The sequence below is a fragment of the Sapajus apella genome, unplaced genomic scaffold (assembly GCF_009761245.1).
Source record: "Sapajus apella isolate SASKATOON/1434 unplaced genomic scaffold, GSC_monkey_1.0 scaffold69, whole genome shotgun sequence".
Lineage (NCBI taxonomy): Eukaryota > Metazoa > Chordata > Mammalia > Primates > Cebidae > Sapajus > Sapajus apella.
In genome coordinates this window covers 2133801-2158061 of record NW_022437009.1, presented here as the reverse complement: position 1 = coordinate 2158061, position 24261 = coordinate 2133801, and the positions used below count along the sequence as shown (strand labels likewise).

Below are 24261 nucleotides of genomic sequence, written 5' to 3'. Positions count from 1 at the left end.
AAGTTTCTACTTCAATTTGTTGTAAATGGAAATTTGTCAGTTTGAACTCATGCCGCGAAGAGTTTCAGTTTGCTTTGATATCCACATATCAAAGCAAAGTTCGGAATTCTGTTGTATAACTCCAAATCTAAAATATAATTTCATATCTACTAGCTGATAGACAAAATATCACTGTTGAAGGAGAAGTAAAAATAATAATAATAAATAAATGTCTAGGGCAATGGTTGGCAAATCCTTTTTGTCACAGGCAAGGCAGTAAATATTTTAGAGTTTGCAGGCTATACATTCTCTGTTGCAACTACTCAACCCTGCCATTACTGTGGAAAGCATGCATAGACAGTATGTCAGCAAATGAGATGACTGTGTTCCAATAAAACAACACTGAGATTTGTATTTCCTATTATTTTATGTTTCTTCCTTTTGTTTTTTCAAAAACCATTTAAGCACATATGAAACCATTTTGAGTTCATGGGCTACAGATAAACAAGTGGCCACGGTGTGCCAATGCCTGGCTCAGAGGTGAAGGGATAGTTGTGGTATTGAAAGACAAAGCAGCAAATATTTTCTCCCATTCTGTAGGTCGTGTGTTTAGTCTGTTGACAGTTTCTCTTGCTGTGCAGACGGTTTTTAGTTTTATTGGGTCCCATTTGTCAATTTTTGCTTTTGTTGCAATTGGTTTAGGTGTCTTTCTCATGAAATCTTTGCCAGAGTCTATGACCAGAATGGATTTTTTTCTGGGTTGTCTTCAAGGGTTTTCATTGTTTAGGTTTTACATTTAAGTCTTTAATACATCTTGAGACAGCTGTTGTATATGGTGTAGTGAAAGGGTCTAGTTTCAACTTTTTGCATATGGTCAGCCATTTATCCCAGGGCCATTTATTGACTAGAGAGTCCTTTCCTCATTGCTTGTTTTTGTTGGTTTTGTTAAAGATCAGATGATTGCAGGTGTGCAACTTTATTTCTGGTATCTCGATTCTGTTCCATTGGTCTGTGTGTCTGTTTTAGTACCAGTACCATGCTTTTTTGGTTACTGTAGCCCTGTAGGATAGTTGAAGTCATGTAATGTGGTGCCTCCACCTTGGTTCTTTTTGCTTAGGATTGCTTTGGCTATTTGAGCTGTCTTGTTTTTTTGGTTTTATGTGAATTTTAGAATAGCTTTTTCTAATTCTGTGATGAATGTCATTGGTGGTTTGATAGGAATAGTACTGAATCTGTAAATTGCTTTGGGCAGTATGGTCATTTTAATAATATTGATTCTTCCTATCCATAATCATGGAATGTTTTGCCATTTGGTTGTGTCATCTCTGATTTCTTTTAGCAGTGTTTTGTAATTCTCATTGTAGAGATCTTTCACCTCCCTGGTTAGCTGTATTCTTAGGTATTTTATTGCTTGGCGGCTTTTGTGAATCAGATTGTGTTCTTGATCTGGCACTCAGCCTGGATGTTGTTCCACCTCCCTACCTTCAAACCTTCTGGATCCTTCTTACCATGGACTCTCTGCCTACTCAAAGGAACTTGCCTGCTGCCTCATGTTTGCTCTGACTTCAACTTGGACACAGATCACTGCCACAACATTCATTACGATGGCATTATTTTTAGATGTCTGATAATGTTTCTTCCTTTCTGTTCTAATTATTTATTTAGCCTTAATATCTCTATCCCACCCATTGTTTGGTTTTCCATCCCCCATGGAAGTACTCTTAAGAATCAAAGGAAAAATACTGACATTCATTACTGCTTGCCCAAAGTATTGGCAGTAAGTGGATAATTAACCCCAAGGCAACTAAGGTAAAAATCTGCATGGAAGCTTTGCAGTGTGAAATATCTCAAAAGGAAAGCCACAGGCTCTCCCTGCATACCAAAGGTACACTTTACCTGAAAAGTGTTTCCCTCAGGATCCAGAACCTCACAGACAATCTCTGAAGTGTGCCTCATGATGTATGTGCCAGCTCTCAGCTGCTCACGCTTTTGGAAAGGATAGTATATGTTACTGCTTGATTCATGGCAGTATATAGCTGAACAATCCTTGTCAAAATAAAGAGAGCCTGTGTTTGGAGGTAACACCTGAAAGAGTAACAGAAGGAAAGAAATTAAAATGTTCTTGTTCAATATGTGGGACTTGGAAAACATTTTAGGAAAAAGAATATCCATAGATCCTAGTCACCAACTGTGTTTGCAGGAAGAAAACATTATCTAAGGGAGGACTTAAGGTTTGGGAAGGACGGCCTGATAAGGAGGCAAACTGAATAGTTAGGATATAATTTCTCTTGTATCCTCACATCTTACTTACTCACTTTAATATCTCTTCTAAGTAATTGTCCTATGCCCCGTTATTTCCAATATTTAGTATATTTTAGCTGAGGTTAAATACATGCTTGGCCCTATTCTAAATGCTTGGTGTTGTTTGTGATCTTGGACAAGAAGCATCTCTGAAAGGGTCAAAAGCCACAGGATCAGTGCTCTCAAAAACTTATCTCTCCTCTCTCCTCTGGTGGCTGACACAGTCCTTAAGTAACAGACTTCATGCAATGAATTCTGGTTCAAATAGATCTTTTTCTGAAATATAATTTACGAATCATAGATTTAACCTTTAAAAGCATATAATTCAGTGGTTTTTAGTACATTCAAAAATGTATGATGCTATTATCACTAATTCCAGAACACTTTTATCATCCTCCAAAGAAACCCTGATTCCATTAGAAATCATTCTGCATCACTAGGCCTTAGGCCCTGGCAACCGCTAATCTACTGTCTATGGATTTACCTATTCTAGACACTTCATTTAAATGGAAGCATGTACTCTGTGGCCTTTTGTGTCTGGCCTCTTTCAGTTAGCATAATGTTGTAGCACAAGAACTTCATTCTGTTTTATGGAGAAGCAATATTCCATTGTATGGCTGCATCACATTTTGTTTATTCACTTATGAACTGGTGTGCATTTGAGTTCTTTTCAGTTTTGCTATTATTAAAAATGTTGCTATAAATATTGTGTACAAGTTTTTGTGCAGATGTATGTTTTCTCTTGGATATATATCTAGGAGTGGAATTGTTGGGTCATATGACAACTAAGTTTACCTTTTTGAGGAAGTGCCAAGTTATTTTCCAAAGTGACTATACCATTTTCCAAGTGAGTATACCATCAGCAATTTGTGAGGGTTCCCATTTCTCTGTACTCTTGCCAACACCTGTGATTATCTGCCTTTTTGATCACAGTTTTCTAGTGGGTGTGAAGTGCTATCTCATTTCCTCATAACTAATGATGTTGAGCATCTTTTCCTGGTTTATTTGCTGTTTGCATATCTTCTTTGGAGAAATTCAAATCCTCTTCTCATTTTAAAGTGGGTTATTAGTCTTTTTATTGTTGAGTTGTGAGAGCTCTAAGTTGTAGGGTACTCTGTACACGAGACCATTATCAGTTATATGATTTTCAAATAACATCTTCTATTATGTAGTTTATCTTTTCACTTTCTTGATGGTGTTCTTTGAATCACAAACTTTTTTTTTTTAATTTTGGTAAAACTTGTATGTTTGGTATCATATCTAAGAAACTACTACCTTAATTCGAAAACATGAAAATGTATGTCTGTGGTTTCTTTCATCTCTTACTTCTAGGACCTTCTTTGCTCCATAATAATCTACACTGGATGAAGAGGGGGAAGGATAACATTATCAGAAGAGATGAGAGGAATAAACTGAGCAGCAACTTTCATAGTAACAAGTGTTTGTCAGTGACATCTTTGTCCATCATCTAGCTTTTAGCTCTCGGTATCTAGTGACATTGTTTGCAATATCTATGCTGTAGTGTCCTTTCTCCAGCAAGTGGATAATACGTACTTTTAAGGCTAAAGGAACAGTAGGCTGACACTGGATGGTTGTAGTTAAAGGAGAAATGCAGAAAGGCAGGGAAAGGTGCTAAATGCTCCTCTTTGACCTTTCAAGGACAGAGCTTTGCTTCAGCTAGGAGAACTGCCCCCCCGGGACCATACACATCATGTGCTCTGTCTTGTCCTGCTGGGTCATTGAGTAGAATACGGAGGACAGGCTGGAGGTGGAGGGATGGAGAGTGAGAATGAGGGTGGAGGTGGCAGGAGGTGAAGCTGGTCTGGTGGGCACAAGCCAAATCATCTAAGTGTTTCTAACACCCATAGTGCCTAGCACATAAGAGGGCTCAAGAAACACATTTTGGTTTATAACCTTGGTCCAAAACTACCAAAACTTTGCACAACAAGCCAGGCAATGTTTTTCTGGCATGGGCTGCAGAAAGGGGTGAATAAATACATGTTTGAGAAGCATACTGTAAGATGTTAGTATTCTAAAAGAAAGCAATAGCGGTATACATCGCAGGCATTTTTACTACCCCAGAGAAGTGGGTTTTCTTAGCTGAACAGATATTCACCTTTGACACTTCTCATTTTCCTCCTAGACCTACCTGGTATGTTCCCTGTGGCTTTGCAATAACAGTTGTTCCATCTCCAAAGGTGGCACAGCAGCTACTGTCCTCACAGTTGGTGATAACGGTGGCGTAGTGTGAGTTTTCTACCCGCATACACTTCACCTGCCTGGTGACAGTCCGAGAACCTTCTGCTAGAAGCAAATACAAGGTAAGCAGATCTGATAGGATGTAGACATTGCAAAACAGACCTCAGCCTATTGATTTTGCTGCTGTCTCCTGGATGTCTGGATTCCCCATGGAAAAAACACAATTGTAAAGTCTAGAGAAAATGCTGAGAGCTCCACAGGGTTGGAGTGTGGCCTGCTCTTCTTGTCAATTCAGAATAATTCTTCCAGAAAAAAATCTTCTTACTTAATTTAGGATGCTGTCTTATTTTCACTATTTATTTTGAGGAGTTGAGAACATCTGATTTTTCAATGTGAAAAATTGAAAAGCACAAAATATAATTTAAGCACTCAGATATTCACCAATTAAAATTTATACTTACTATTTCGACACATAGGCTTCAATATTTTTAATACATATATACAAGAACAATTACAGATACAATTGAAGTTTTTCCTTATGCCTGGGCTATTTCTATCTTGCAATTCATTTTTATACTTTTATGTACATATGTATCATGAACAGTATATATGTGTGTGCTTTAAATGTATGCAAACTACATGTTACTCTATGTATTTATGTAATTACTGTACTATCATTCTACACCTGCTTTCTTCATTTAACACGGTTTCAAGACCTCTAACCATCTTAATCTATATGTATCTATCTCTCTATCTATCTATCAATACATATATGTGTGTGTAGATATATTTATTTGTGTGTGTAGGATTCCCTTTAACCATCATATAGTATTATTTTGTAGGAATTTACCACAATTTATTTTTCTGTCCTGCCATTGATGGACATTTATGTTTTCTCAATATTTGAATATTATACTCAGTGTTGCCAGTCACTCCTCCGTACTTGTTTCCTTGTGCAAATGTGTATGAATGTCTCTCTCTATATAGGCAGAAATAAATTTAATACATCATAATATGCATGATTTTGTGGGTGGCATAGGGAGATGTAGGTCAATGGGTACAAGGTTACAATTATATAGGATGAATAACTATGAGAATCTAATGTATAGATAAAGACTATGGTCAATGGCATTGTATTGTATAATGACAATTTTCCAAGAGTGTAGACTTTAGGTGCTTATAACACACACACACACACACACACACACGCACACACACACACACAGAGAGAGAGAGAGAGAGAGAAGCTATATAAGACATAATTTGCTTGACTTATTCAACTATGTATATGAATATCAAAATATCATGCTTTACATCTTAAATATATCCAACAAAAAATGGCCTTAAGGACAGGGAACTCGGGGAATAACTTGTCATTAAAAATGTTGCTTTAATTTAGGTTAGGAAGAGTGGAAGGCTTTTAGAGTTTTTGAGCAGGTTCCAGTTAATTAGCAGCTACAGTTTCCTTTTCTCTGATACCAATTTTCTGACAATGAGAGACATGCTCAGACTGAAGACTTACCTGAGATCACCTATTTATGCAAATTAGATGCCTTGAGGATCAAAGGAAACATCTGAAAACTAACATCTAGGACAGATGAATCATGAGCTAACTAGAGTTGTTATTACTCCCATCTCTGTTGAGATAATGATCATAATAAAAGGTCCTAATGCATCCTCATATTCATTGCAGCATTATTCACAATAACCAAGACTTGGAATTAGTCTAAGTGTACATCAATAGATGAATAAATAAAGAAAATGTAGTAAATGTAGACAATAGAATACTATTCAGTGTTAAAAAAAGAAATCTGTCATTTGCAACAATATGGATAAACCTGGAGGACGTTACTTTAAGTAAAGTAATCTAGGTACAGAAAGACAAATAGCACATGATCTCATTTATATGCAGAATCTAAAAAAGTTGAAATCATACAAGTAGAGAGTAGAGTGGAAGTTACCAGCCACCGGGGTGAGGAGTTGGGGAGATGTTGAAAGGATATAAAATTTCAGTTATATAAGAGGAATAAATTAAAGACATATACTGTATAACATGGTGACTGTAGTAAATAACAACATATTGTATTTTGAAAATTTCTAAGAGAGTAGATTTTAAGTGTTCTCACAACTAAAATAAGTCCAAAGAACAGAGATGGAGGCATCTGTGCTACTCAACTTCAAACTATCCCACAGAACCACAGTAACCAAAATGGCAAGGAACTGGTACCAAAACAGCAAAACTGACACACAGACCAATGGAACAGAATAGAGAGGCCAGAAATAAAGCCACACACCTATAACCATCTGATCTTCAACAAACCAACAAATACAAGCAATGAGGAAAGGACTCCCTATTCAATAAATGGTACTGGGATAATGGCTGGCCATATGCAGAAGATTGAAACTGCACCCCTTCCTTACACCATATACAATAATTATCTCAAGATGAATTAAAGAATTAAATGTAAAATCCCAAATTATAAAAACCCTGAAAGACAACCTAGGCAACACCATTCTAGACATAGGAACAGGCAAAGATTTCATGATAAATACACCAAAAGCAATTACAATAAAAGCAAAAATTGACAAGTGAGATCTAATTAAACGAAATAACTTCTGCACAGCAAAAGAAACTATCAACAGACTAAACTGACAACCTACAGAACAGGAGAAAATATTTGCAAACTATGCATCTGACAAAGGTCTAATATCCAGCATCCATAAAAAAACTTAAACAAATGAACAAGCAAAAACCAAATAACTCTATTAAAAAGTGGGCAAAAGACTTGAACTCTTTTTAAAAGAAGACATACACATGGCCAACAAACATATGAAAAAAAGCTCAACATCACTGAACATTAGAGAAATGCAAATCAAAATCACAATGAGATACACTCTCACATCAGTCAGAATGGCCATTATTAAAAGGTCAAAAAGCAACAGATGCTGGCAACATTGCAGTGAAAAACGAACGCTTATACACTGCTGGTGGGAACATAAATAGTTCAACCACTGTGGAAGACAGTGTGGTGATTACTCAGAGACCTGAATACAGAAGTACTATTTGACTCAACAATCCCTTTACTGGCATATACCCAAAGGAATATAAATCATTTTGCCATAAAGACACATACAAACATATGTTCACTACAGCACTATTCACAATAGCAAAGATATGGAACAAACTAAACGTCCAACAATGGTAGACTGGAATAAGAAAATGGCCTACATATACACCATGGAATACTATGCAGCCATAAAAAAGAACAAGATCATTTCCTTTGCAGGAAAATGCATGGAGCTGGAGGCCATTATCCTTAGGAAACTAACATAGGAAGAGAAGACCAAATACCGCTTCATCTCACTGACAAATGGGAGCTAAATGATGAAAACACATGGACATATAGAGAGGAACAACAGATAGTGGGGCCTATTAGAGGGTAGAAGGCGGGAGAGGATCAGAAAAAATAACTAATGGGTACTAGGTTTAATACCTGGGTGACAAAATAATCTGTACAGCAAACCACCTGACACAAATTAACCTTTATTATAAACCTGCACATGTACCCCTCAACTTCAAATGAAAGTTTTAAATAAATAAACACATAAATAAAATAAAAACACACTTGCACACAGAGAGGAGTGTGCTGGAGGAACTTTTGGCTGCTGGGTGCTACTGGTCAAAAAAAACTTCTAAGAAAGTAGATTTTAAGTGTTCTCACAACTAAAAATAAGCATCTGAAAGTAATGCATATGTTAATTAGCTTGATAGAGCCATTTTGCAACATATACATATTTCAACACATCATGTTATTTATTATATATATATATACACACACACACAATATTTGTCAATTAAAAGAATAAAATTAAATTTTAAAAAGCAAACAGCAAAATAAGTAATGACGGTAATAATAAAATAAACCCCTATAGACCCTGCTTTGGACTGCATGAGTGTTCTTTGGTTAACTAACTTTACCAAAAAATTATTTTTTCTTATGAGGTGTTCAGCAGTCAGTGAGGATTCTATCTATCTTATGCTAAAGAGTTGGAAAATATTGTCATGTACTCAGAAAATAAAACTTACTTGTTTCTTGGTCATCCGGTGGAATAATCTGATCTTCAAAAACTTGATAAAAGGTTGTGATTCTGGTACCATCAGCATGATCCACTATCCGAGTACCATCTTTCCTTTCAACTATGACGACTTTGTCTTCTCGAGTTGTTATAACCTGAATGTGTAAAGGCAGGGCATAATCATTCAGCCAGGGGCTTAATCCCAAGTGCACTTATTTTTATCCATTGAATACAAAGATGGCACCATCAAAGTCCTAGTTATTTATTTATAGGCAAAAGTTTTGTCTCATCTACCTGATCTAACCTTTATGACAATCTTGGCAGGTACCCTCATTTTATAGATGAGAAAATTTAGGCTTAGAGAAGTTGAGAAGCTTGCTTAAAGTCATGCAGCAAGTAAGTATCAGGGCATATTTGAGGAAACACTTAACATCTGGACTGGGTTACCCCAGGTCTGTCTGGGAAAATGACCACAGGCCCTATTTACTTGGAAACTACAGAGTAATGATAAATATGGCATACTGTGGCTGCCTCGTGCGCTGTGAAACCCCTGCTCAGCAGAAATTCTCCTGACGGGGTGAACTGCAAGGTGGCCTGCAAGTATCAGACTAATGTCATCAGAGCAGTATTTGAAGACTAGTGGGGAACAGGGGCTGTAGCCTCTCTGTGTCAAGTCGACCTTCACATGTATTTGCTGCTCAGTGCCAGCGCATGCCTGTGAGCTTGAGGGTTCGAGAAGCAGCGTGTGTGGGCCACTGCTCCTGAGCTCTGCACTGGGTTGACTGCGGCTCTGTTGTGCTTGCCTCACAGTTCAGCTTCTTCCTCTGCCCATTACTGCTTTCTCTGTCTTCCTATTACTGCTTTCTCTGTCTTCCTTTCACACATACGTCCCTATTAAAATCTTACACTCCAGACTTCACCTCAGTGTGTGCTTCTGGAAAGCTCTACCTGCAACTGCAGTACTTTAAGTTGGATAATGCATATTTCAGTCATTGGACATTTTCTAAACTTATACTGTTCTAACTCTAAGAGACACAATGCTTCACTGAAGGGTCTGGATGGAAGTGAGAGTGAGTATGCTAGTTGTTTCCTGACTCTAAATCTATGGCTATTGGGAGCAGGTGATTACCACTTTCTCAAGTCTTTATGGCAGGCAGCAATCACTGTTTAAGAGAGAAATGAATGCCGATCATCATTTTAGGTTCTTATCATTGGCACTTTATCAGCCAGGAATGTATGCTGAGAGATACTGCTGTGTAATGTGGTGGTTGAGAGCCTGAGCTCTGGGGTTAAGTGCCTGAGTTTGAATCCCGACTCCACGGATGGCTGGGTGACTTGGGCATGTTGCTTAACCTGTCTGTTCTCTGGTTTACTTATCCACAAAATGGAGCCAACACTAGTATCTTCTTGGAAATGTTATATGAGTTACATGAGATAATGCTGGTAAAATACTTCACACTTGGCCATCATGTTAGTAATTATTAATACCAGTTCTTTATCAAATGGAGATATTCACATATTACGATTTAGAATTAGTCAAACATTTCACAGTGTCACATAAATAATGGTACTCTCTGGTCACCATAGGATAGGATAATCATTCTTAGCAGTGGAAATCACACATTAACAAGGATATTTCTGAATGCCTGATAGCGCCGGGTCTGGTAGTAATCTTCCCAACAGGTAATGACTGTTATCTCCAGTTTATGAATAATAAACCAGATTAAAAACTTGTCCAAAGTTATACAAGTGGTAAGAACCACGGCTAGGGCTTGAAACACAGGTCTGCCTCACCCCCATGGCAGTGTTCACTCCTTTAGAATGTAATACCTCACGTCAGGGGTTGTGAAAATACACATCCATTTTCAATTTCGTTTCATATGATCATGCCAGTTTCTTGAGATCTGGGACACAGTGCTGGGGTCTACATTCTGGCTCTACCATTTGCTGTGTGATCTTGGGCAAATTACTTAACCTTTCTGTAGCTTAGTTACCTCATCTATAAAAGGGAAACAATAGTAGTTTGTTGTGAGAATTGAGTGAGTTAGTGTATGGAAAATGCAGAGAACAGGGCCTAGTATGCAGTCAGTGCTCAGTAAATATCACTTATTGCTATTATTCTGTTGGGTATTTGGTGTTTAATTCATGCTTCTGTCCAGGTTCTTGGATGTTGGTTCATGCTTCCAAAATGGTGATAGAGATGAACGAGGGAAATTAAAAGTTAACAAAGAAATGCTAATCAAACTTGCATATTAAGCCAAATAATCTACTTCAAGGGCCGAATTAAAGTGAGTTACTTGAAGGAACTAAAACAATTTGAAAACCCACAAAACCAAAAAAAACAAAACAAAACAAAAACCAACCCTTTCTGAGGTCATATGTACTTTGAGTCTCGTAAAGAAATGCAAATAGCAAACAAAGTAAGAGATTCTAATACTATTTGAGAAGTAGACTGAAAAGGAAAAGATGTTTGGTTAGATAATATAATCCATCTCAATAGCAAGCGGGCATTTTGCTTTTTACCAACAGCACATGTTTTTAAACTAGGATAAGAAGTTCAGACACCAGAGTTATGGCACCTAGGAAATTCTTCTGTTTGTTTAGATTCAGAGGGTGCTGCAAATCTCCACATAAGATATTAGAGAAATAGCTAAGGAATGGAAAGATTTCCGTTTTTGGTAAGAAACAACTGGCTCTAATCCTGGCTTCAGCACTTTTGGGACGTGTGTACTCTTGACCACATTACTTAACTTGCTAAGGCTCAATTTCCTCATCTGTGTAATAGACATTTGGTGTGAGGGCTGAATGAGATAATGTGTATAAAAGCCCCCAAAGAAATCCTGGCACACAGAAGGAGATATTGTTCATTCCAGGAGTTTTGCTTTCATATCAAAAACAAAATCATTATGTTCTGTTCCGCTGATTTGTCACATATTCTTATGCTACAAATAAAGCTTTTGTAAAGTTGCCGTATGACTTTGGATTCTTGAGTTATTTAATGTATGCCTTATCTCTTTCAATATACCATAAGTTTTTTCAAAATCAAGGATCATGAACAAATTTCTCTCACCAACTGCAAGTAGACATAAATAAGTAGGAATGAGACACTCACTTCCAGAAGCCTTTCACTTCCAGAAGACATTTACACGCATACATTCAGCATTAGGAAACACATGATGACATCATTAACTACATATATCTTAAAAGTGGCATCAGGAACTCATGAACTGCCGCTCACCTCAGTAATTAGCACTTTGTTCTGACGTAGTTGTGCCCACACACGCAAAAATAGTCACTAATGATACTCTCCATTTGGCAAACATACCATAAGAATGTTTTTAGATTTTGGAATATAAATCCATCCGTGCATCCATCCATCCATCCATCCATTCACCCACCTACCCACCCACCCACTATTTGATACTTATTGAAAAAAACATTATTACCTAGACTCTCTTCTAGGTGTTGTTTCAGAATTCTAATGACTTAGAAAATTTTGCAATAAATAATAGTTTGTCATACCGTTCCATTGATAGGATCTGTGGCCTGAAAGGATAACAATGGGGCCAAGTCTGCTATTCTTTCTAATCCTTTGGTGCCAATCCGTTTTCCTTCAGGTGTCGTTGTAAACCAAGTGCCTATGTGAACCTCCACAGGAGTTACTATTTGAACTATCTCTGGAGAATGGTCATGGATTTCACCCTTATGGGCCATTAATGACTGATTTTTGTGACTTTTTCCTGTGAAGTTCAAGTAAAATCAAACAACAATAATATAATTATAACATCAATTATATACATCATTCATTATGTTTCGATACAGTACAACTATATCAAATATAGTAAACTACCTCAGATACTAGGTATAGGCAATTCTAAGTGGCATTCATCAATTATGCTATTTCTCAATAGGGAAAAGTACCAGGTTATGAACAGCTTAATTTCGGCACTTACACTGTGGCTAAATTCCCACCATTTTTCCCCAAACATACATATGCTTACAGAGTTCACTGTCTGGGGCACAAAAAATATTCTGGTCAACTTCTGTACTCTTTTGGGTTCTGCGTACTTCTCCTGGATCCCAGATTTTGGGTTTTACTTTCTGGTTTTTGAAGCCCACGTTTTCTCCCACTTACCTGTCAAACTTTCAGATTCCTTTTGACTTATTGGACTGTAACAGTGATTAAATCTCTAACTCTGGATTCCCCTGATTTTGCCATTTTGTCAGTAATAAAAGGAAACATCTTCCTGCGACCCTGGATCTGCGAAACCTCACCAGCCAGGCATATCCCTGGGGAGAGGAGTTTGTGCAGTTTAATTAGTACATCAATAACTGTCTGATACATCTTCCTCTCCATCCTCTACCTCCCATTCATTTGGAACAGGAGGAGAGAACTGAAGACACCCTCATGGTACACCTTGACCAATATTTCAATTCCTCTATCAGGGTAGACGTATGCCACTTCCAAGAATAATAATGAGTAATCTGTAGATGAGACTTGACGGTGTGGTCACATCTCAGTGATGAGGTAAACTCAGACCCAGAAACAAATTGCAAGTAATAATAGTGAAGGAATGTTAACTCTTGGAAGATTCTCCAGATTCAAACTGTGAACTATACAGCAGGGCATGTATCTCAACCTAACTAATAGGGACTCAACTAATGGGAAGAACCAAAGACAGATAAATCAGGTTGAGCCTTTTCATTGCCCTAAAATTTTATTTGAACATATTTATACTTCTAGAATATTGGCCGAGAGTAAAAATGATATCGCTTTCAGAATAAAGAGAAGATGCTCTAGAAATAGCAAGAAATACTTTAGGAATTATCTTTTTTTCTACATTCTCCCTTTTTCTCCTCTTTCCATTCCCTCTCCTTCTCTTCTTATTACTTTTTCTAATCAAAAGAGGTGAGCTATCAAAAGGACATTCCAACATAAGAAACATAAGAAATAGAATGGGGTAGAGAATAGCATGGTGTACACAGACAACTGCTAGCAGACCACTGTGAAAAGAAAATACATTTCAAGCAGATTTTGGTTGAGAGAAGGGACTGGAGAGTTAGGCACTGATTCAGTTGAGTGGTCTTCAGCAGAATGTTAGAGACCTTGACATTTTTCACACAGGTGATATTTAGTAACTAAATTGTTATAAGAGAGAAAGTGAGGTATTCAGAAGATTAGTTACATGCTTTTGGCAGGAAGATGCAAAATCAATACTAGTAAAAGCAGGAAGAACAGTTAGAAGGTTTTAAAGTATTAGAAGTTCAAGTTGGCAGAAGAGAGAAGTACAATTTTGATACAAATGTAGATTGGGGAACAAATTTGGATATGAAAGGATGGGGATGGCTGTGGAAGGTGGAAGGATAAGAGGAAGAATCACATGCAGGTCCTGAAATCTTAATCAAGTTGTCTTCTATCAGGTATATAGGTCAACAAAGCACACTGGCCAAGGATCAGGTCAAAGGGAGGAGAAAAGAAACATGCAGGGTTGGAGTTCCATTTTCAGCAACACCACAGACTAGATACCAACAATTCCATTGAAAAGAACCAAAACTGCTAGAAAAACATCTTTTAATCAATCTTCTTAAAAGTGTCTATGAGCTGACAACTATAAGGAAGATCAACACAAGCCATGGACTAGGGGTAAAAGTAGGAAGCCAAAGAGGTAAAGTAGTTCTGAAGTTGGATTTTGCCTACTGGTTTTTGTTAAATTGGGTGATTCTGAGTATTTGTTTTTTTTCTTCTTTGGAGGATCACCTGAGGCCAGGAGTTTGAGACCAGCCTGGCCAACATGGTGAAACCCCAGAGTACTTGTTTTCTTAGCACTGTGGGACTTAGGGAGAAATGAATGGCTGAACCTGCACGATCTGGATGGAAGGCTTGATACAAGGCCCTCAAATGACTACCCTCTCAGACTAAGTGTGAATTGTTAACAGAAGTCACTCACGTCTTTTCCCACCCCACTCCAGCATCGTCAGAAAACTTGCCTGTGTTCAAACTTGGTGCTGAGCAGCGAGGACAAAAAAGTGCTTAAGAGGTTGTATAACCACAAGTAGATCCTCATATAGGTTTGAAGTGAAAATTCACACCACTCGAGTGGCATCCCCAGAAATTCCTTAAATTAATAATTTAAAGTGATCCAAGACTATTGGTGCTCTTATCAACTAATAAAGTCCTAAAGTTCTTTCTGAAACCAAAGTCCTTTCTAAAGAAATGCACTATTGGCCAGGCACTGTGGCTCACACCTATAATCCCAGCATTTTACGAGGCCAAGGCAGGAAGATTGCTCGAGCCCAAGTTTGAGACTAGCCTGGGCAACATAGTGATACTTCATCGCTACAGAAAAAAAATAGCTGGCACTGGTGGTGCCTGCCTATTGCATGATGGTACAAGCCAACTTTTCAATACCAACATTGGAAGCAAGAGAGTATAAAGGATATTGCCAATGCACTGAGAGAAAATATCTGTAATCTAGAATTCTATACCTAGTGAAATTATCTTTCAAGAATGAGGACAACATAAAGGCATTTTTAGAAAATATTTGGTATAACATAAATGGACTAAAACCTCCAAAGACAAGTGCCAGCTATTCTGGAGGTTGAGATGGAAGGATTGCCTGAGCCCGGGAGGTTGAGGCTGCAGTGAGCTGTGCTCATGCCACTGTACTCCAGCCTGGTAGGGTGACAGAGTGAGACCATGTCTCAAAAAAAAACCATACTTTTATACCAGCCCAGGAATTTGGAATTAAAGCGTTAAGAAAAAATTATCATCTGAGTCAAAAAGTACCAAGACACAATGAAACTAAGCAATTCAGGTGAGAGCCAGAAGAAGCAACAGAAAATGGAATTAGATCTACAATATTTTAGATATTGAAATTATCAGACACAGAATCTAAAATGCATACTCAATGTGATTACAGAAATAAAATGGGGACAAAAATATGACTAAAGAGAAGACAGATTACAAATAAAACAAAGAAATGTTAGATATTAAAAAATGTAATAACTGAAATTAAAAAAAATTAACATGTAGGTTTAGCAGCAGACAACATGGAGCTTAAAAGACAACTGAAAAAGAGACCTAAAGTAATTGTCTAGAATGAAGCTCAGAGAGTCAAAGCAATAGAAGTAAAAAAAGAAAAGTTCAAGGCCTCTAATACATGTTTAATTGGAATTCCAGAAGAAGAGAAGAAAAAAGAAATGGATCATAAACAATATTTGAAGAGATAATTACTGAGAAATCTCCAGGATCAATGATAAATATAAATTTACAGATTCAAGGAGCTGAATGTATTCCCACTTTGGTAAATAAAAAGAAACCCATATCTAGTCAAATTATATTGAAATTGTAATAAAAAACCACAGAGAATATTTTAAAGGCAGTTACATTATCCTTAAAGCAACACAATTTAAATGACAGCCAACTTTTCAACAGCAAAATTGAAAGCAAGAAAGTATAAAGGATATTTTCAATGTACTGAGAGAAAATATCTATAAGCTAGAGTTCTACACCTAGTGAAATTATCTTTCAAGAATGAGGACAACATAAAGACATTTTTAGAAAATATTTGGTATACAATAAATAGACTAAAGCCCCTAAAAACAAACATTTTCAAACTCAATTATTAAAATATTCACCTACTTGTTGCTTACAAGAGACACATGTAAACATAAACCACAGAAGGTGAAATGTAAGTGTGGGAAAAGTTATACTGGTAAGGTATTAAATAGAGGCTGGTGTAGCTATAATAAAATAAGCAAAATAGACATTAGGATAAAAAGAATCCTAGAATAAAAAGTTATTGCAGGCCAGGCACGATTATTCCCAGCACTCTGGGGAGCTGAGGTGAGTGGATCACTTTAGGTCCAGGGTTTGAGACCAGGCTGGCCAACATGGTGAAACCCTGTCTCTACTAAAAATGCAAAAAAAAAAAAAAAAAAAAATTAGCCAGATGTGATGGCATGTGCCTGTAATCCCAGTCACTTGGGAGGCTGAGGCACAAGAATCGCTTGAACATGGGAGGTGGAGGTTGCAGTGAGCCAAGATCATATCATTGGCACTCTAGCCTGGGCAACAGAGTAAGACTGCATTTTAAGAAAAAAAAAAAAAAAGTCATTGCATAATGATTAAAGGCTAAATTCATGCAGATATAATAATTCTAAATCTATAAATATCATCATATCCTTAAATATGTAAAGAAAAATGGCAGAACAATAAAAAAGACATATTTACTTCACAAATAAAGAAATAATGATTAAATTATAAGGAGTACAGCACCAAAGAGACTATTCTATCTTTTCAGGAAATTTAAACGTACTTTTGCTAAGTAAATTGATGTAGCAGACTTTAAAAAATATATAAGAATATAGAATAGGGGTTGACAAATTGTGTATTATGGACAAATAAGGCCTGCTGTCTGTTTCATACAGTCTGTGTGAAGTAGTAATTTTTTCTACATTTCTAAATAGCTAATAAAATAAATAGTAATAATTTGTAACATGAAAATTATATAAAATTTGAATTCAGTATATTTAGTGTACATAAAGTTTTATTAGAACACAACAGATCCAGGCTTATTTAATAACATATTGCCTATGGCTATTTTTATGCTCCAATGGCAGAGTTGAGTAGCTGTGACAGCGACCATACGACCCACAAAGTCTAAAATATTTACTATCTGGCCTTTTACAGAAATGTTTGCTGGACTCAGATACAGATCTGTACATTAAAACTAACACATTTCACCTAATAAATATAAAGACAACATTGTACCACATAATGACAAGATACGTGCTCTTTTCACGCACAGACAATTTAAAAAACTCGACCATGTATAAAATCGTAGTTAAACAAACTTTTAAATTGTTAGTCAAAAATCAATTATAAAAACAAACTAGAAACACCTCATAGGCTTGAAATCTAGAAGTAAGTTTAAATAATTCAAGGGTCAAATAAAAAGTTTTAATGGAAATAAGTAGTTAGAATTGAAAAATAATATGAATACTAAATATTTCTTGTGAGATGGGATACACTTCTGGAATGACAAGTGAAGACCAGGGAAAGTCTACCCCTCACTAAAAACTATGAGAAGGTTTTTAAGAAGAATCAAAAGGAACTTTTTCAGAACTTCGAAAATTAAACAAAGAATTGCAACAATCTGAGGAACAATTCAAGAAAAATGGCTGCATCTCAGTAAGAAAAGTTGCTTTGTGTTTTATAACTTAAAATTTTTTTGATAAAATGTTGTCTATAATATTTCATTTAATTGATGTAATATTATTCTGTGATAAAAAAGAAATGAGCTATCAAGACAAAAAGACAGAAAGGAATCTTAAATGCATATTACTATGCGAAAGAAGCTGGTCTAGAAAGGCTACATAAGGTATGATTCTAATCATATGACATTCTGGAAAAGGCAAAACTATAATACAGACAATAAAAAGGTTAATGGTTCCCAGGAGTTTGGTGGGGTAGGGTGTGTGTGGTTCAGGATAGGTGGAATAAGAAAGGTGAATAGGTAAAGAGGGATTTTTAGGGTGGCAAAATTACTCCGTGTGATACAGGAGACAAAGAATGTACAACAGCAAGAATGGATTCTAATGTAAACTATGTACTTTAGTTGATAATAATGTAAGATTGGATCATCATTTGTAACAAATATACAACACTAAAGCAAGATGTCAATAACTGGGGAAACTGTAAGCAGAGTAAACAGGAACTCTCTGTACTTTCCGCTCAATTTTCCTGTAAATCTAAAACTGCTCTAAAAATAGTCTATGAATTTAATAAAGTGAGTAGATCATCTTGGATGAAAGGGCTGTGAAGAAATCTGGGGCACATTGTGCTAGAAACAGAGGTCCTCCAGAACCAGGGGAACTCTTAGAGAAGTGGCTGTACAGACTAGTCTTGTATCAAGTTCTCTGTATCAACAAAAGAGGGAACCCTGAGCCAGGAAGTTTGGAACGCTATCTGGATACTTCTGTAACCAGAAATCTTCTGCTATTACTGAAGGAAAACCTGTTTTACTAAATTTTGAGTAATTAAAAAGTAATCCAGTTGCTTCCATACAATATTCCTGGGTACTATGGTAAGATGTGTAAAATTGACAAAAAAGGATTAAATCTAGGTTTCAGATCATTAAAGGCATATGAGAAATTGAGAAAAGTTTGTGAGGCATGAGAGGGAGTGTGATTTAGGGGTTAGGGACATACACTCAAATCCCACCTCTACCACTTGCTAGCTAAAAGACCTCAAAAAAATTACTTAATCTCTCTGCCTCAATTTTCTCATCTGTAAATTGGAGATTATTAAAATATGTGGTTCACAGAGGATTAGCTGATTTAATAATTGAAATATTCCGATTTTTTCCTGATACACAAACATACACCTATATAAAAATATCTCTTACAAATTAATATGAAAACGATGACCATCACAATGGTAAACCAAGGAAAGAGTAGGAAATTCACAATATGAAAAAAAAAACCACAGTAAACATCTTTAGATGTTTAGCCTCACCGTAATTAAAGAAATGCAAATGAGAATAATAAGATGCACTGGTTATCTATTATGTTGAATCAGATTAATAGAGTGATAATATCTCTATTATCATGGCATTGGTGAGGGTATGAGGAAGTAGATATTTTCACACTGTGCTAGTGGTAGGGGTATAAATTGAAAGCACTTCTCAGGACAACAGTCTTGCATTTTAGATTATGGCAGACCCTGTTCATTGTTTATCCAAGTAGTGTCCACCTTCTTTTTTCCCTACTTAGTAGTGCTGTCTTCTGAGAAAGAGGCTAAAAATGTCAGATGCTCCTTTTCCCAACCTTGGTCCCCAGCCAGGTCTAGTCAGTGACATAAAGACAGGTCTGCTGGGGTGAGGGTTGGAGTTCTGGAACTTTTTGCCTTCCTGATAAACAGAGAAACTTGAAGAAAGCTCTTGCATTTGCCCCCTTTTCCCGGAAGTTGCTGAATGAGGGCCTCATGCCTGGAGTTGATGTATTTTCTTGCAACTGTGAGGAAAAGGTCAAGAGAATCACAGAGAGGCCTACTCATAATCTTTACAGCATCATTCTGCCCTGTCAACCCTAAAACAGCAGCCTAGGCATTATATCTGATGTGTAAGAATATTGAACAACATATGAAAATGTTCATTATTTATTACTAAGAGAAAAACAGTTTATGAAGCAGTAATAATTCTGTGATAAAGAGGATTCATGTATATATATGTATAAGAAAATATATGAATATATTCATAGAAAAGGTTAAAAGTATAATAATAATAAAATTGAACACTTATTAAGCCGTTGAAAACTTTACTAAATCCATTACAAACTGAGAGGCTTCAATTGTTACCTTTCTTTGCGTTGGTAACGTCAGACGGTGCCCTTTCTGATTTCTGCTGAGAAACAGAGTCCAACAAATCTCCACAGTGAGGGCTTGCTGGCATTTCAGGAGGACAAATAAGACCTGAATTGGGACTATGGCTCACAGCACCATCTGCAAAGAGAATCTGAAGAACAAAAGTTCTCAGCATCCTCAGAAGCAAGGAAGAACTTGGTTAACAATAAATACTGTGTGTCAAATGAAAATAAGTTCAAAATGATCCGCAGAAGAAAGGCTGTCTGCAGACCTCCAGGCCCAGCAGCACAAAACGGATTCTAGAAAGGTAGATTTGGAGTTCAGAGACAATAGCCTACTTCCCACTGTAATGATATTATTTTGTATTTACCTTCTATTTTGTTTCTTTTCTTTTTATTTCCATCTTTGCTTGGATTGATTGGAGTTTTATTTTTTCCATTCTTCACCTTTCCCCTTTGCAATTGGGAAATTATATACTCTATTTAAATTTTTCAAATGACTGTATTTAAAATGTTTTCACATATTTAAACTTGTAGTTTCTTTTAATATCTATCTAGTATGTATAGCGTCTCTAGGTGCCATAGATACATCTACCTGATACCGGTATCTAGACACCCCCAACGAACTTGACAAGGACCAACGTCAGTGTTGCTGATGAGAAGTCAAATGTTTATCCGGTTCTTTTTCATGTATAGGTAACTTGCTTCCTTGAGGAAACTTTTAAGAGTGTGTATACAGTCCTAAAATTGCATGACTGGAATATTTAGATAATTCTTTAAAGATAATTAATATCCGTTCTGATTGTCATTTGGTTGCCTGGTTTAATCTGAAGTATTTTTTTAAGCTCTGGGAAAATTTCTTACGTTATATCTTTCTTTTCTCCCTTCTTACTATTTTCTTCTTCTGAAAATTATGGACCCTTTTTTCATATCTCTCAACTTTTCTCACCCTCATAATCTACCCCCTCCCATTTTTGATTATTCAGTTATTTCTAATTTCTAAGAACTCTTGATATTCTTCCTTAGCTACTTTAAAAAAAGTTATTTTATGAACTATTAACCTCTCAAATTCTGCCTATATTACTTTTATCCCTTTTTAGTTTTTGAAAGTATTTAATTTCAGGGGCTATTTCTTTTATTTATTGAATTATGTACTTTACTTTTACGGGATTGCTTTCTTTCCAAGATTTAGAACTCAAGTCCATGGTCATCTTTCTGAGAATCCCTTTTCACCTCTTGTGGTGTAGTGTCTGGTCACAGGAGCTGCTGTTCTGTGATCATTGGGGAAAGAAAGAACAGGGCATATGGCTTCTGATTTTTAAGGTTTCTCATTCCCATCCTCCAGGTGACAGTGAATTACCCGGGGAACTACCCTCATTTTCTGAGCCCAGAGCTCCATGTGCAAAACATTTGTGTTAGAACTCCCATATTGATTTTTAATTTTGCTGCATATTTTCCTCTTGTGTATGTTTTAACTTTGTGCATATTTCTCCATCAGATTGGTCTCATCTGATTTGTATTTTTTAAAGAAATTCTCCAAATCTTCTATTATTGATGAGATCCTTTGCTGTTCTCTAGTACCATTATGAATTCCTTATGTAATTTTTTAAAATTAATTTAAGATACCTTGAGAGGGAGAAAAGGAAAAAACTGTGTTTAGTTTGCAATCTCAGATCATGCAGAGAAATGACAAGTTTATTCGTATCCTGCTCTGCATAGTGTTTTTTTATTCTAACTATATTGTTCATCATTTGTCATTCCTTTTACAACTGAGTTGTCCCTTCTCCCTGCGACAGAACTGTTCCTTACTCATAACCTGTCTTTTACTTTCAACAGGGAAGAATAATTTCTCCAACACATTCTTTTACCTGTGTGGATCCATCCAACATATATTTGACAACAGTGCCTTGACTGGTGATAACCCTTGAAGCCTCCTGCTCTACTGATGGCATCACCGTTTTATAGAACTCATAGTGCTTCACCCTCTGGGGGTAGCTCTGACGGACCATGATGTCCCACGTGGGTTCCTCATCTATAACATATTGACCTAAAACAAGAATAAACCTTTCTGTGAACTGGGCAGTACTGCAGGGCTGGGATTTTATCTTCTTGCTTAATCATTTTCTTTTTCTTTTCTTTGTTTTAAAAATAGAGACAAGTTCTCGCTTTGTCACCCAGGCTGGAGTGTAGTGGTAAAATTGTAGCTCACTGCAGCCTCAAACTCCTGGATTCAAGCCTCCAGAGCAGATGGGACTACAGGCTTGCACCACAACACCCTGCTAAGTTTTTCTATTTTTTGTAGACACAGGGTCTCATTATGTTGGCTAGGCTATAACTCCTGGCCTCAAGCAATCAAACTCCTGGTCTCAAACTCCTGACCTCAAGCAATCCTCCCACCTCAGCCCTCCAAAGTGCTATTATTACAGGTGTGAGACACCCTGCTTGGCGCGTAATTATTTTCTTTTGTCTGCATGTGAATAAAAGAGCAGTTTCCATGTTATGACAGATGGCCTAGAATACTGGCTCTTTGCTGACCTTGTTATATTCAATGGTAGTAAATTAGGTCATCTACAACACCTAGTAGGTACCTTCTCCATGTGTAAGCCACTCTAATAAAATTCAACACAGTTTAGGGAGAAATTATGAAGGAAGCAGAGTTTTGCTGAATTAGGTGTTTCCTCTTCCTGCTCACTGGTGCTCATCGCTCACCTTTGACACACACACTGCCCTGGTGTTGCCTGGTTGCCCATAGCCCCAGGAGAAGTCACTCCCTCAGTCTTGCCTCTCCTAAGTTACTGTCATCTTCCAAAGTTAACGTTAACATGATCCCCTCATCTCTAACCAAATCCAGATTTATCTTAGCATTCTGCTATCAGCTGGCAATCAAGGAGAAAAGCACCTAATAAGCTCCTTCAAAAAGCGGGCACTATTATGGAGAAATTCTGGCATACTGTACCTAGTCAGGCTTTGCTCTTAATTTATAATGTGGTTTATTGGGGCAAAAAAGCCTTAACACAAAGGAATTAACCCTAAATAATAGCATTTTAAGAGCTACATATCGGGCTGGTGGGAAAATCATGGCACTCCTTAAATCACAGAAGCAGTAATAATAATGATAAGCCAATACACATTTATTGAAATATTTCTATATGTTAAATGCTTTATATTGAGTCTGCCTTAGACTCAATATAAAGCATTTAAAGTAGACACTTTGATATTCCAGGGTTTTCAGATGAAGAAATAGAGGCTTGGAGAGGTTATTAACTTAGAAAGTTATAACTCTGGAAGATACTTAGTGACCATCCAGCATGATGTAAGAGAGTGAGCAAGAGAGCTGGGATTTGAACCATTTTCTTATATTATAAAAGCAACCGCCACTAACAACCTAAAATAAAACAGAAAAACCCGAAACACACACACGCGCGCACACACACAAACATCTGAGAAATACGTTTTGAGTGAAAAGTATTTTCTCATTTCACTCCAAAGTCACTCAGGAAAGGATTCAAGTCTAGGCTCTTTCCTCTTACGCTATGATAATTGTCTCTCCCTAATGACCAAGGCTGACCCTGATGAAGATATTGCTACTTTGGTATTTATGTTGTTATGTTCAGACTTGAATTACGATTTTCATAATATATGAATGATTTTAAACAGATGAATTATTATTAACTATATTGTCTACCCTAACACAAAGATGAAAATATTAGGGTAGATAATGAAACTTATAGAAAAGACAGGTAAAAGAGGTACTAAGCTGGAGTTTGCTAACAGGATCAAACAAGCAAACACATATATCCTTGAATTTGAAAGCAACATGTCTTTGCATACACTCATAGGTCTTAGACTGGAAGACACTTAGTGACCATCCAGCACGGTGGGAAAACCTGGACCACTAGGGACCCTTGGGAATGGAACAGGGTCCATGGGCTATTTTTAATAATTCAGAATGCCTAAGGAGAAGCAAAATTTAACTTCAACATTTAGTTTCTGTTTTTTTTTTGTGGGGAGGGGGCTGGCAAGTAAATAAAGCATTAAATTATTTTTAAATGAGTGTAGCCTTTTTCTCTGACAGATACACTTTTCAAATGTGGTATACATAAGGGGATTACATGAAAGAGGATATGAAGCTGCGAAAATGTAAAGTTCCACTGATGTAACAGTTATCAGGCGAGAACACACAGCCCTAAGATCCTAAGTAACTGAAAAGGGCCACGTCAGTCGTTGGCATCAGGGTCAGCTTTAGAACTCCAGTCCCAGTTCAGTGCCTGCTTTGCTGCATCTCCTACTTCTACTGCGACAGTGAGTTTCTGTTTAAATGATAATCAAATTCAGTTACAA

At 36.8% G+C, this 24261-nt stretch overlaps 1 protein-coding gene across 2 annotated transcripts in view; it reads right to left on the bottom strand.

Annotated features, from left to right (window-relative positions):
- Nucleotides 1–24261, bottom strand: part of SPAG17 (sperm associated antigen 17) — a 251280-nt gene that overhangs the window by 49457 nt on the left and 177562 nt on the right. For both annotated transcript variants that reach the window (XM_032249593.1, XM_032249592.1), the window contains exons 27-32: nucleotides 21789–21967; nucleotides 19916–20072; nucleotides 12079–12296; nucleotides 8567–8711; nucleotides 4430–4584; nucleotides 1876–2064 (exon numbers count right to left, since the gene is read on the bottom strand). In XM_032249593.1, the coding sequence (XP_032105484.1) occupies nucleotides 1876–2064; nucleotides 4430–4584; nucleotides 8567–8711; nucleotides 12079–12296; nucleotides 19916–20072; nucleotides 21789–21967 (1043 nt within the window). The remainder of the gene's footprint in view (nucleotides 1–1875; nucleotides 2065–4429; nucleotides 4585–8566; nucleotides 8712–12078; nucleotides 12297–19915; nucleotides 20073–21788; nucleotides 21968–24261) is intronic.